Raw genomic sequence first — 13,308 nt, forward strand, 5'->3', positions numbered from 1 at the left:
TCTGTGTGCAGCACATTCAGTTGTAGAATATCATAAACGAGAGATTCCGTTGAGCTTCTCGTGAAAACCAAATTGATTTGCAAATGAGTGTATTTCTCGAAAACATTCCAATGTTGGTTCAAGTAGAACATAAGGTTGATGGAAACGCGGGGACTGCGCCTACCTGATGAGGCCCACGAAGGACGAAACCGCTCGTGGGCCTTTGCATAGTCTTCGGCAACCTTGTGAGTATTTTCCCTTATGAAAATAGGGTACTTACACCGTTTAAAACTTGGTCCACTTAGGGTTAGAAAAGTTAATGTGTGTGGCGCTCATTCTAAGTGCCTTTCGGCAGTAGATTTAATCCCAAGAACGACGGAAAACGGTATTTTCAGGTGTACTTTTAGGGTAGGATTCTACGGTATGATTCGTTTGCCTTCCGTTCTTACTTGATAAAGGTTAACCTCCATATATAAGGGTGGATGACAAGAATAGTAAAGGAAAGAATTTTCGGAAAGATGCGGTATTGCTCTTCGAACGTCCCGGAATACAAGACCTGAGCAGTTTACGGTCACAATTGTTCAGACTGCACCAGTTTCCACAAAAGACTTTAGCCAGCAACATATTTTCATGAGGAAAACTACTCACAAGGTTGCTGGAAACCCTTCGACAGCCCACGACCGGTTTCGCCCTTCCATTTCGGGCTCATCAGGTAGGCGCAGTCTCCGAGTTTCCATCAACATAATGTTCTACTTGAACCCAAATTGGACTGTTTTCGAGACACACACTCATTTGCAAATCAATTTGGTTAGCCAGCACTTGCGTCGTTCTAGAAAAAACGGCCTCTTTGAATGGGAGTAATCTGTGGACCCTCAGTACCAACAGATCAACTTCCGAAATCAAGCGTCGAACGAGTACGGAGTTCTTCTGCCCTATGGCAGGTGAAGAGTACTTCGATCAGTCGAGGGAGTACGCCAGCACCCCATTCGAACGTATGTTCCCCACCCAATCAGAATGCAGAAACCAACGGAGTCCAGGTTTCAGCTCACATACCTTACTAGTGAGGGGCGCACGTTATGGTCCTAGTCAAACAGAGCACTCGGGTACACGTATGACACGGATACTTCTAATGAAACATGCGAGTAGTATGCGGTCTTCCAGTAACTCCGCCCCGCGTCTAATGAAATGGTTTATAACGGAACCTGCGGAAATCCTTCGTAGCATTCGCTAACGATTGCCTCTCCATCCCACTCTGATCCTTGCAAGGAGGGATCTCACACTGGTTGGTTACACTGACGTTGGTGATAACTGGGATGCGCACAGACTTGTTTTTTTTCGAATTCCACTTTTTGTCGTTCACCATGGTGTTTTGCATTCCGCAGCCACCCGTGAGTATTGAAAATGGAAATTCTCGGAGAGCGGCGGCGAACCAAAACGGATACCCTTCGTCCAAACAAACTTACGTGACTAGTCTGGAGCGAGTGAATTCACAAAGGGACCTCTGCCGGCCAAGCAGTCCTCATTTTAAAGGCAATCAGAAGCCATCAGCTAGCAAAAATCGATCAACCGTATCCCGTGTTGGTGTCTCGCTGTTTATCCCTCCTGAAAGAGCGATTCGTTATCCAACCCTCACACACGATGGGTATCGCAGCATGAATCCCATCCGTGTGATTAGTTCAAAAGAAAGCATCGTTTGGGACAATTTGACTCGCGCTGATCTGGAGCGAATCTACCGGCTCAAAGAGGTAAATTGAATGATTGTCTTTGCGGTTTCCCATTCAAAATAAATTTGTTCAACCATTCACCAATCTCTTTTCCATCAACGAACGAAACAGATTTTGGAAACCGGTTTAAACTGTCAACTACCCAGGAGACCAGAAGAACTGGCGATCGTCCTACGCTCCGGAGTTCATCTTGCTGATTGGCTAAGCAGGATGCTTGGACCGACATCAACTATCAGGGTAGGTGTTCAGTTTACCGACCAAAAAAACCGCCTTCCTTTAGACTTATCCTATTTGAGGAACAGTTAATTGTTCATATATGAAGCCCTTCAGCTCAAAGTGGGGAGGTAGGATGTTTCCTACAAAGGACCAAGTGACCTTGATTTTGAGGTTGACAATATGGCCTTGCACCTTCACAGTGCAAAGACATGCTTCGGAACGTGCCATGTGCGAACATATTCCTTACAATTCAAGGAGAATCACTGGAAATTGTGAAAAAAAACTTTCCATACCTCGGTAGTTGTATTTGCTCTGACGCAAGTGTGTCTGATGAAGTCAGTGCAAGAATCTCAAAGGCTCGAATCACGTTTGCTAATTTGCGTCACTTGTGGAGTCAAAAAAGCATCTCACTGGATCTTGAGGGTCATGCGTACCAGGCTACAGTAAGAGCTATGTATGGGTGGGAGACATGGCCTCTTCGGGTAGATGATGTGAGGCGTCTTCAGGTTTTCGACCACCGATGCCTCAGAAGCGTGGCTGGTTATGGATGGCATCAGCGTGCTAGTGACGAGTTGATTAGAAAACGGGTATTTGATTGTGCTGCAGGCACCTCAATCCGGAAAACTTCCAGCATAATCGACTACGATGGCTGGGTCATGTGTTACGCATGACGAAACACCGTCTACCGGGACGAGTGTTGTTTTCCGTGCCTTCTTCAGGATGGTGCCAACCGCGAGGTGGACAGCACATGATTCAGCAGAAAGGCGTGAAAGAGATCGCGAAGAGTTTGGGCGTTGTAGGCCTTCCAGGATGGGGTCCACGTGACCCCATCTGTTCTTGGCTGGAGACGTTTCAAGAAATGGCGGCTACTCGATGTTAGTGGTGTTCGTGCTGTCAGTTCCTTCCAAGATCCAGAAGGTGTAGGGACCTCAGCATGCTTGACATAGGTCTGCACTAGTTCCTCTCCCTCACCCACTCTTTTTCTCTTNGCTAGACCAACCTTATGGTTGTACGGCATTGAAGCATCAGTGCCAATACTGCTGTTGCTGTCTTTGGTGATGATGATGACTATGGCCGGAATGAATGATTAAGTTATCATTCACATAATTGTAAATTGATATATGTTTACAGATTCCCTAACCCCAGAGGGATTGCAAGATGCCTCCCTCAGGCCTTCCATAGATTTGTATGTCTATCTTATAGCTGCTTGTTGAACAACAGCTGTGACATTATCTATGACCTTGGAACAATTCACCATACACTGATGACATTGCCGTAGTGGTAAATTACTTGCATTCAGAGGAAATGACTTGAGAGTGATGACCATTAGTTTCTACAGGAGGGACCACCGAATACATACAGGAAGAGAGTGGAATGTTGTCAACGGCACAAGTGGTTAGAGCACGGATTTACTGACCGGAAAGTCCGTGGTTCCAACCCGACTTCTGCCTCTCGACTTCCCCAATCTAGGCTCGGGCAACCTGACAGGTGGCGTGGCGGCTGAGCACCAAAATGGTGCTACAGATGAACCATTTTTTTCAATTGAGTTACCGCAGACGCCCCCGAGAGTAACACTTGAGAAGCCCAGCCTCACCAGTGTGTCTTTTGTGTGACGGCGTGGAACTTGACATCCCTGAGATAGCTAAACTCCTTGATTTTCAACGTAGATAAACAAATTCTGGAAGTTTTAAACTAAAAGCCTCGCTCACCTATTAACAGTGAAAATTTATAGAGGTGAGAGTCAGTACCTGCGAGATGGCTTAGTAGTTAGAGCGCCGACTTGCTGATCGGAATGTTGTGGTTCGAACCCGACCTCTGCACCTCGACTTCCGCAGTCTAGGCTTAGGCAACTTGGCAGTATCCTGGCCATCGTGTCTCCTTCGAGTGGCGTGGCGGCTAGGCACCAGAAGGGTGTTCCCGCTGAATTATGCTCACATAATAACCAATCAGCGACGAAGTATTTCTTGCGCTTTCGACAAAACTGCTCTGGTCAGTGAACAAATCAATGACCACGAACTACACTTATTTGCATAACAATTAGGTTTTCATGGGAGATTCAGGTGAATCTCTGGTCTATGATATTCTTTTGCTAAATGTGCTGCATAAAGGCCGCCTCATGTTTCATTTAATACGATATTCGAGATATTACAACATACTTTATTCAAGGAAACTACTCATAAGTTTCCAAGCAGAACATGCGTTTGATGGAACCTCGAAGACTGCATCTATCTGATGGCGCCTCATGGATTGGAATAGCACCGACCTGCCGTGAGAAAAAGCGTGAAATTTGTTGAAACATCATAGCATTGGTTACTATCACGCTCATTTGATTATTTTTATCTAACTGTGCTGAAATTCTCCATTCTGTGACTCATCCAGCTGGCGGTTGGTTAGAGGCTGAAGTCGCTAGATCAAAATTGTGATTCTTGCTCCGAAAAATTCCGAGAACAAAGCTCCTGAAAAATGAATACCTACAAAACTAGATCAACTTGGTGTGGCTGCGTCCACAGGTCTTGAAGGGGATAAGCGACACTTTGATCCTGAGTTTTCTTGACGAAATGCTCCTCAATTCTTCGACAGCCCATGACCAGTTTCGCCCTCCCCGAGGTTCATCAGAGAGGTCATGCTCATGTTCCACGTGAACCGAAATTGTACGCAATACCACGAACTACACTCATTTCCACACTTGTTCGGTTTTAACAGGGGACTCGACTGAATCCCAGTTCCGATCTCTTGCTATGATGTTCTCCAAGTGACTGTACTTCATGCCTCGTGCTTCGGTTTGCATGCTATTTACAAATGACTTTTATGTTGGACTACAGCAAGTCCCTTCAATTTGATCAAGGGAGACAGCTGTCTTTTAGCTTACATGAGTAGTCTTCAGGACAAGTGAAAACTTTTCACCCTTGTGACACCGTAGTTGGACCATTGGCGGGAAAATGTTCGGTTAGAACTTCTGTCCGATTCAGTCTAGGTTTAGATATCTTCCTCTTTAGAGAGCGCACTCAGTGATGAGTAGCGCTCAGAAAAGACCAGCTCTGACTGGACTATTCCAAGGGTGAACACAGCGCAGGAAACCAATAGTGATCGGTTTTTCGGGGTGATCTTTCTTTAGGTGAAGTTATCGATTACCCACAGAACACAATTTGACTTGCTCCTTGTTCACCCTCCTTTGAGTAGAACTCCCAGGTGTGGAAGACAAACCAATCCGTAAATTTGACCATCTCTTTAAGCGAGTCACAAAAATCCAAGGATAAAGCTTCAAAAAAGTTTGAAAAGCTTCGGTTAGCCAAACAACTCTAATTCTGGTCAGTTATGCATAGCATGTGATTTCGCAAAACATGAGCCCCGCTGTGAAACAGAATATGTCACACATGGTCAGTGGTATTTGCAGCCAACAGATGCCATGTTTTGACACCGTTTTTCTTTCACAGCCTCATCTTCTGTGTACTCAGGATTAGGTGAGCTGTAACCGAACTCTAATCACATGGTCTTACGCCAGAGATCGCACGTAGCCTACCACATTCTTTGCTCGTTCCAGGCAAGATAACGACGCTTATCGAGACTCATTCTGTATTTGACACGTGCTATTGTCGGGTACAGCCAGCAAGGACAGTTAGTCCAGACCAACACTTTAGTAAGTTCTTCGTAAAACTTACTTACTTACTGTCTCAGCTGGCGCGTTCTCCAGGGAAAATGCACCTGTGTTTTACGCTTTACATCGACAACTATGCGCTGGTGTGACAGCCTCTGATTTAACTACAACCACTGTGCTCAAACGAGACGTCCGGAACCACTGAATAGATTCGAATCACATTTAAGGCTATCGAGCGAATCAGTCTTTAGGTTTCGGAGAACTACACAAGGTGGGAGACAGATTTATTAACAGAGTTCTCGTGGTGACATTCAAGAAGTAAGCACCTGACTAACCGACTACGATTTTGGAAAAAAATCAATAACTATATCCCGTAGATAGTGAACAGCTTTGACAGGGATTTATTGACAGGCAAAGTTCAGTTAGGGAGGGAGACGTCTTGTGAAGGAAATTGTGTTGTGCTGTACACCAAGGAGTTTGTTCAGTTTGTAAGAGTTGATTGGTGAAAAGTAGACCGTTGTGGTAAATTGCGGTGTATGTATGTATGTATGTATGTATGTATGTATGTATGTATGTATGTATGTATGTATGTATGTATGTATGTATGTATGTATGTATGTATGTAAGTATGTATGTGTATGTATGTATGTATGTATGTATGTTTGTATGTATGTATGTATGTATGTATGTTTGTATGTATGTATGTATGTATGTATGTTTGTATGTATGTATGTATGTATGTATGTGTGTGTGTGTGTGATCTCCGAAGCTCGAATCATTACACACTCGTTCCCCTCCCACCGAGAAATCTAAATCTTGGGGACATGGACATGCATATAGTCGGCCAGTCTTTCAGCACAACAATGAGTTAGGTATTGTGGACCACCGTCTCCTAAACGCCTTCTAAATACCGTTAACCCCAGTCGGGATAGCCGCTTGATAGCCGCTTAGCCAAACCAGAAAGCCAATGAACGTGCGAATCAGCTGATCTATTGATCACTGAAGCTTAGAGGCGTCATGTGCAGCCGAAAACGGGCTGTTTATAAAGCTCATGTGGAAAGTTCTGGGCGGGCTAAAAAGTGACACTGAACTAGAACTCCTCTGTCAAGGGCAGTTGAAGAACTACCAACTAATACTGTCCGAACGGAAACGGTTATTTCATTGGAAGTCCGTTTACGTTCGGAGCTAAAAGTGTGAACAACCCACGTCCCTCGATAGAAATGTATCCTAATTTGGTTGAAAAAGAGAGAACGAGTTATGTAACCCTCCACGACCTTAACACCACTCATAGGTCTCTGAAAATCTCTGAAGACGACAACCCACGGCAGGTTTCATCCTTGTTGGGGCTTAGGAGGTAGGCACAGTTCCCGAATTTCCCTCAACCTTATATTCTACTTCACTTGGAAACATCACAAACCAAAGATTCAGCTGGGTTCCAGATGAGTCTCCCTGGCAAAACGGAATGTGTGTGCGAATCAGTGTATTTAGCTAATATTCACGACACCTTTAGGCCGACTGCGTCTCATGTTCCACCGCTAGTTTCTGATGTCGTTCTGATGTCGCTAGTTACGTGTTTTATGAGCACAGAGTAAAGTTCTCGGCCAGTAAGTAAAATTGTATAATGATGGAAACGCCTGGCATTGTACAGACTGTGCAAGGCACTTCTGCACGAGGACGTGTGTAACCTCACTGAAGGCGATCTAAATCTGAAATTCCTCTTCACAGCTGTGATCACCACTCGATTTCGTTCGTGCCTGCCATTTATGGAGTTCTGATAGACGGGTGCTCGATATACCACATAAACTGTTGAGTTTATGCAAGCCAATACACTTATTTGCAAGGAAATTTGGTTTTGCGGGCGACTCACCTTGAACCTAACTGTATCCCACGTTTATGATATTTGCAAGTAACTGAATGTGCTGCACCAGGCCGCCTCACTTGGCATTCGCTTAATGCTGTAACTTGCTGGCCGGTCGTGCAACTCTGTATCGGTCCTTTGGCTTCCTGCTCCGCCAACTATGGTATATCAAAAGGCACGGTAGCTCTACACAGCCCTTTATGGAGACAAAAAGGAGAATCATTACATCTGTATTTATAGGGTAGTCACAGAGTGTTCCACAAGGCTGTGCCAGAATCTCCGCGAGGGGGCGAGAAGCGTCGAGTCAAAGGTGCTTGACTCGGATTGGCTGGCATTCTGACCAATCAGGGCATGCCTTCGTTTGGCCCATGTCCAGCATGTAACATCCGTCCAAATGATCTAGTGTTCGGTTATTAGGGACGGCTGGCCTCCGGACACTTAAGTAAATAACTTTTTATCGACGTTTGTTCTTTCTCAGCACTGATACTCTTTCATCGCAGCCGGAGTTATTTTTCCTCTGGAGACTAACGATTTCGTTACCATGATATATGACTTCCGTTTAAGAGACTCCCTTGTGTCCCTCTCCGAACAACGAGTACCTCCCACAGGGACCCTTTTTGAGTGGTTCTTGCAAGTCTGTAAAATTCTCCATCGTTTGGGATAGCTTTGTCCCAGCGATATTAAATCACAGTTCCTGGGACAAAATTGAACAAATGTGGCTTATCTCAAGATACACCTAATTGGTTAGTCCATCCACAAGCTGTACACATTCCGGGGCCGGTATTTCTCACTGGATCGTTCATCGACTACCATGGAGAGACATCACAGTGCTTCATCGCTTTCACGCTCAAATTTCATTTCTGTCACGTGCAGTTTAGAGGGAGCTTGAGCTGGTGAAACTCGTCGGTTGGTTTTTAGATAGTTGGAGACGCCTCCTTGCCAATAAGCAAGCAAGCAAACAGGTAGTTAACCATCAGGACAGATTTAACGATATCCGATCAGCCGCCATCTTCAAAAGAACCTTACTATTTTCTGTTTATCCACTAAACAAATTTGAAATACGTGTGCATAGAGACAGCCTTAAGACCAAATGCAATCTACCCTAGGTAAAAGAACACCTGAATTTCAGACGATCTTCTGTTGCTTTGAACCACTTGGTGTTTGTCAGCTGATCATCATCGAGATATGGAATTTTCGAATAGAACGTGACCATGTTATCGTCTGAGTTGAGTGTCTAATTTTTATCACGAGAGACGATCAATTCTACAAACGATTCGCACATCGTTATTCTTTTGTGAGTGTGTCGCGAGGCCTACCAATTGTGGCTTCCGTCTGGCTCGTAGGCAAGTGTGGATGTAACCCAGGCCCCTTTGTCCTGGAGAATTCATGAATTTGAGTGGAACAACATTTTTCCCGGTTTCCTCGATCTCGATCAGATCGATCGTTGGGCTGGTTCCAACCTAAAAGCCAAGTTTAACGAGCTTTTTCTTCAATCACGAGCGTCCAGTACGGAGTCCTGACATGCCACATGTTCGAGGCACAAAGGTACTGACCTGAGGCTTCGTGGTTCAAACCCAGCCCCGGAATCTCGACTGCTCTTGTTTAGGCTTGGACCACCTGGCGGAATATCAGCCCACGTGCTTCCTGTAGGTCGCATGGTAGCCAGGTACCGAAACGGTGTTACAACTGGAAGATTTATGAATGCTTTACATGTCCGACCCTCGGTTCGTGCCACTTTGATCTCTGACAGTTATAAGCTCCGAGTTTATCGTGACAAACTCGGTGTTGCTGTGCGCTACAAACTCACATCAACATTCCAGTCCACTCGTTACTTGTGTGAGCAGTTCATCAGATTGTGAGTAGATTTTTCTGCGCTAAATTTTTCTTGACTGACTTTTTTCGTAACTTCGTTACCTTTTGGGCCCTTTCAGAAAATGAGTTCGATGTTTGAATGAAACCTCACGGAGTGCTCCATAACTGCCTCATCCGTGGTTAACAACACGCACCTCGCGGATAACTGAGGAGACTTGAGTGTGCAGACACCCAGTCAAGGGTTATATCATGTTACTTTCAATAAGTCAGGTCTGGATAGTCGATTGATAACCTGGTGCGCCTGGCCAAACCAGAAGAAAATAAATGAAAGTGCGAACCGGCTGATCTATTGATCACTGTCGCGTACAACCAGGTCAAAAAAGTGACACTAAGAATATGACTCATCTGTCAAGGACGAGTGAAGAACAACCAATGAAATCTGTCTCGACGAAAAACGGTTATTCCATTGGCTGTTATATGGTCTCGTTACTTTCGGAGTTGGTTCTCCTAATAACGAGCATAGTGGTAAAATTTGTGCATGATTTAGAAGTAGATTGGTGAGCCACGTTCACATCACTCTCGTTTGAAGTGTTAGCCAATTGTCCTGCGCTATTTATTCTGGTGAGTCAACACTAAAAGGGAAAGCACTGGACTTGAGTTTCACTCTTACGAGAGCTGAACAGAGTGCACATCTTAGGTTGTGCAGGAATTTCAAAGCCGGACATTTGACCGCGAGAGTGTTGCCACTACTGCACGCTAGGCCCGCCTGAATTATCATGTATGAAAAGATATCTAAGCTCAAAAGATATTATTTGTTCGCGTGATTCATCGAATAACGACTCAGCAGCTTCGGTCCCAGATATGTCGATCGATTTACCTCCTGTCACGATTGGCACATGACAGATGATTCAGTAAAGCAAACCACTAACAAGTTAGCTGAAAACTCTTTAACAGCCTACGACCGGCTTTACACTTCTTGGGGCTCACGACGTAGGTGCAGTTCTTGAGTTTCCGTCAACCTTTTGTTCTCCTTGAATGCAAACTGGACGCTTAGTTTAGTCTGTCGTGAAAACCAGATCGACTAGCAAATGAGTGTATTTCTCGAAATCAGTCCAATTTGGTTTCAGGTAGAACATACTGTTGAGGGAAACTGGGGGGCTGCGCCTACCTGATGAGCCCCAAGTAGGGCGAAACCGGTCGTGGGTTGTCGAAGAGTTTCCCCTCATGAAAATATACAGCGATATCTCGAATATCGTGTCAACTGAAACGTGAGGTGGGCTGTATGCAGCACATTCAGTCGTAAAATATCACAAACGAGAGATTCACTCGAGTCTCCCGTGAAAACCAAATTGGTTTGCAACTCAGATGGTTTCAGCGTAAAACTCAACTGAAACATGATCAGTGAATGATACCCCCACGAAACTGCTTGCTTCGTTAACTGCGCGAAGCGATGTGTAATTGTTGGTGCCCGAAGAGATTTTCCTACCAAAAACTGTGTTAAGGCAAGCAAAGCACGCTGGTATGTCCTCTTAGCGAAAAAACAGGTCCTGCGAAGCTTCACTAGAAAATTAGTTCATAATTCAACCTGAAGTGGAGAGATTACTGATGAAACGTCTTTGACGTATTTTTGACGGTTTTATGGAGTGTTCCACATCTATGTTTCTGAGCGTTCAATGGCTGTTCCTGTATTGCATCTCACCAATTTGCGGACATCTTCATTCTGTGGAACTCCCATATGGTGGAGGGATATGATTCCAGGAACCAGTTATCCTGAAAGCTATCTTGAGCTTTGAACAGACAGAAAACCGTTCAAAACGTCTTGAACTCATTGGTCTATGATGAACTTTAGGAACCTGAATAGTCATATATGAAAGTATTTTGTGTCACGGGATGCCCATCTCTTAAACGCTGTCCCTAGCCTCAGTTCATGTCACAGCGAATAGACGAGCGTAAAAATCCCTTTTGAAAACTCGAAATGCGATTTCTAACTGAAAAGCACAACGGTTGCCTATCTTCAAACGTTGTTGACTGCATAATCAAGGCAGGACTTTTGTTCACAAAACGATCTGAGCAAGGGCTGTGCCCAACGTGACTGGTTCACGTGACTCGGTTGTGTACGGTTTTTTCGGTTAGAATTTCTAATATCGACTTTCCAATATCGATTTTACGTTCATTTCTTCATCGCGCATGTGACCCATTCGGTGGTTGATCGGACCGTTCGAAATGGTGTCATCCCGTGTGTGAATAGTTTCGGTGATGTGCAAATTGTGCCTTGTGACAGACTACTTACGTCACTGAATTCAGTGTTCACTGGTGACTATCGTCTTAAATAGAGTGCACTTATTCACCCTCAGATTTGGAGTAAACACTTACAGTAACATCAAGGCTGGCCTGATCAATTTGTTCGAGTGATGAATGCGAGTCCAGACAAGGCTATAGTCGGCTCGATCTGTATTGTAGGCGCTCTCTATAAGTTCCTACACCACAGCATTCTCCGAGAAGCTGTCATTGCAGAGTTCAACTTGTCATTTCATGTTCGTTAGATGAGATGGGAAAAATCAGACAATTTCCCCGTTATTATCGCTTGAGATTTCTCATCAGGATAGGTGAGCGAGCGCTCCCTCAAAAGTTCGAGTTTTAAATGGCTCACTGGTGAAGGCCTCAACTCACTGGTCGAAAAGTACTTCGTTTGGAGCCAAACCAGGCATCAGCACCGCCCCCGTCCAGGTTTTGGAAGTCCAGTAGTACCTGAGCCCTCGAATTTTTTTCGGGTGCCATGGCAGCGATCGGCCAACGAAATGCTACAGCCGAACGATTACCTTTCTATTGATTGAAAGGACAACTCTTAGTCAAGTGTGAATCTGTTGACAAGCTCAAAATCTACCGAAAACCAGCTTTCTCATTCGTTATGTGCGAGTTCCAGCACGCACCGGGGAGTCCGAAGTTGAGCTGAATTGACCATTCAGGTGACGCCTCCCTTGTCTAATCGAACAAAGGCAACCTCTATACTCTAGAGACCAAATAACGAATCGCGCAACTGTTTCCAGAATTCTCAAAGAAAAATGCCCATGAAAGCCGGATGAATCGATTCCGTCCTACTCACTACACGCAATTAAAATTCCCATCTGCTTGGAAACATTGAAAAATCAACATCTTCAAGCGTCCTGTTGATAAATCTCGAATGGTGTCTGAATGGTGAATAATGGTGAGCAAACACTGTAAAACTGCTCAAAAGTTTCCATATTAACCTTCCATCCAATGCGCCGAAGTCACTTGAACACTTGACCGGATATTATTCCCGGATTTTTATCAGTAGTATAAATCACTAAACTAGTACTCCGCGATGCGTTTACCGGAAATCTGTCAGCAATAATCGGTGAGAATTTGTGGACTTTGAATTTGCTTGTAGTGAATTTGAGGTGCACAGAGCGTGGTTGGCGTACCGTCGTTGGCGTACCGTTGGCGCACGTCAAAGTGACTCATTGTGTATGTCCTCTGGGTGTGCATGTATATAAAATCTGGGATGCATTAGACAGACTTTACTGTCGATAAACACATGCATTTGCATACCAACTTGGTTTCAACGGGAGTCTTGCCTGGGACACAGCTGAATCCCTCGTTTGTGATTTCTTAAGCAACTGAAGGAGCCTCAGTTCGTAAGATATTCGAGATATCGCGATACATAAGGTTGCTGATTACCCAAGGAAAGACCACGATCGTTTCCGTTTTTGTTAGAGCTCATCAGGTAGGTACAGTCCTAGAATTTCCGACAACGTGGGCCCAAATTGGACGGATTTCGATAAACACATCCATTTCCATACCAACTTGGTCTCGATGGAGACTCACCTGGAACCCAGCTGAATCTCTCGTTCATGGAGTTCTAAATCAACTTCACTGTCGTCCGAATAGGTACAACTCCGCCAACCTGCGGTGGGCTTAATTGACCCGCTGCCCAAAATCTCAGATTGGAGTTTCCTGGTTGTCTATCCTTAAGTCTAATCTCAAATATGCGGTGTGTTCACTTACTTCTTCTTCGTCATCATCGTCATCGTCGTCGTCATCGACAGCATGACATCAGTGTTCAACACTGATGCTTCATTGCCGTACAACCATGATTTATTTGA

At 44.8% G+C, this 13,308-nt stretch overlaps 1 protein-coding gene across 1 annotated transcript in view; it reads left to right on the forward strand.

Annotated features, from left to right (window-relative positions):
* The window catches only part of T265_14242 (hypothetical protein), a gene marked incomplete at both ends in the record, with an annotated part of 69,793 nt that overhangs the window by 50,800 nt on the left and 5,685 nt on the right, over window positions 1-13,308 (forward strand). The window contains 2 exons of the mRNA XM_009172734.1: window positions 1,362-1,724; window positions 1,815-1,940. Of these exons, the coding sequence (XP_009170998.1) occupies window positions 1,362-1,724; window positions 1,815-1,940 (489 nt within the window). The remainder of the gene's footprint in view (window positions 1-1,361; window positions 1,725-1,814; window positions 1,941-13,308) is intronic.

The sequence above is a fragment of the Opisthorchis viverrini genome (assembly GCF_000715545.1).
Source record: "Opisthorchis viverrini unplaced genomic scaffold opera_v5_166, whole genome shotgun sequence".
Classification (NCBI taxonomy): Eukaryota; Metazoa; Platyhelminthes; class Trematoda; order Opisthorchiida; family Opisthorchiidae; genus Opisthorchis; species Opisthorchis viverrini.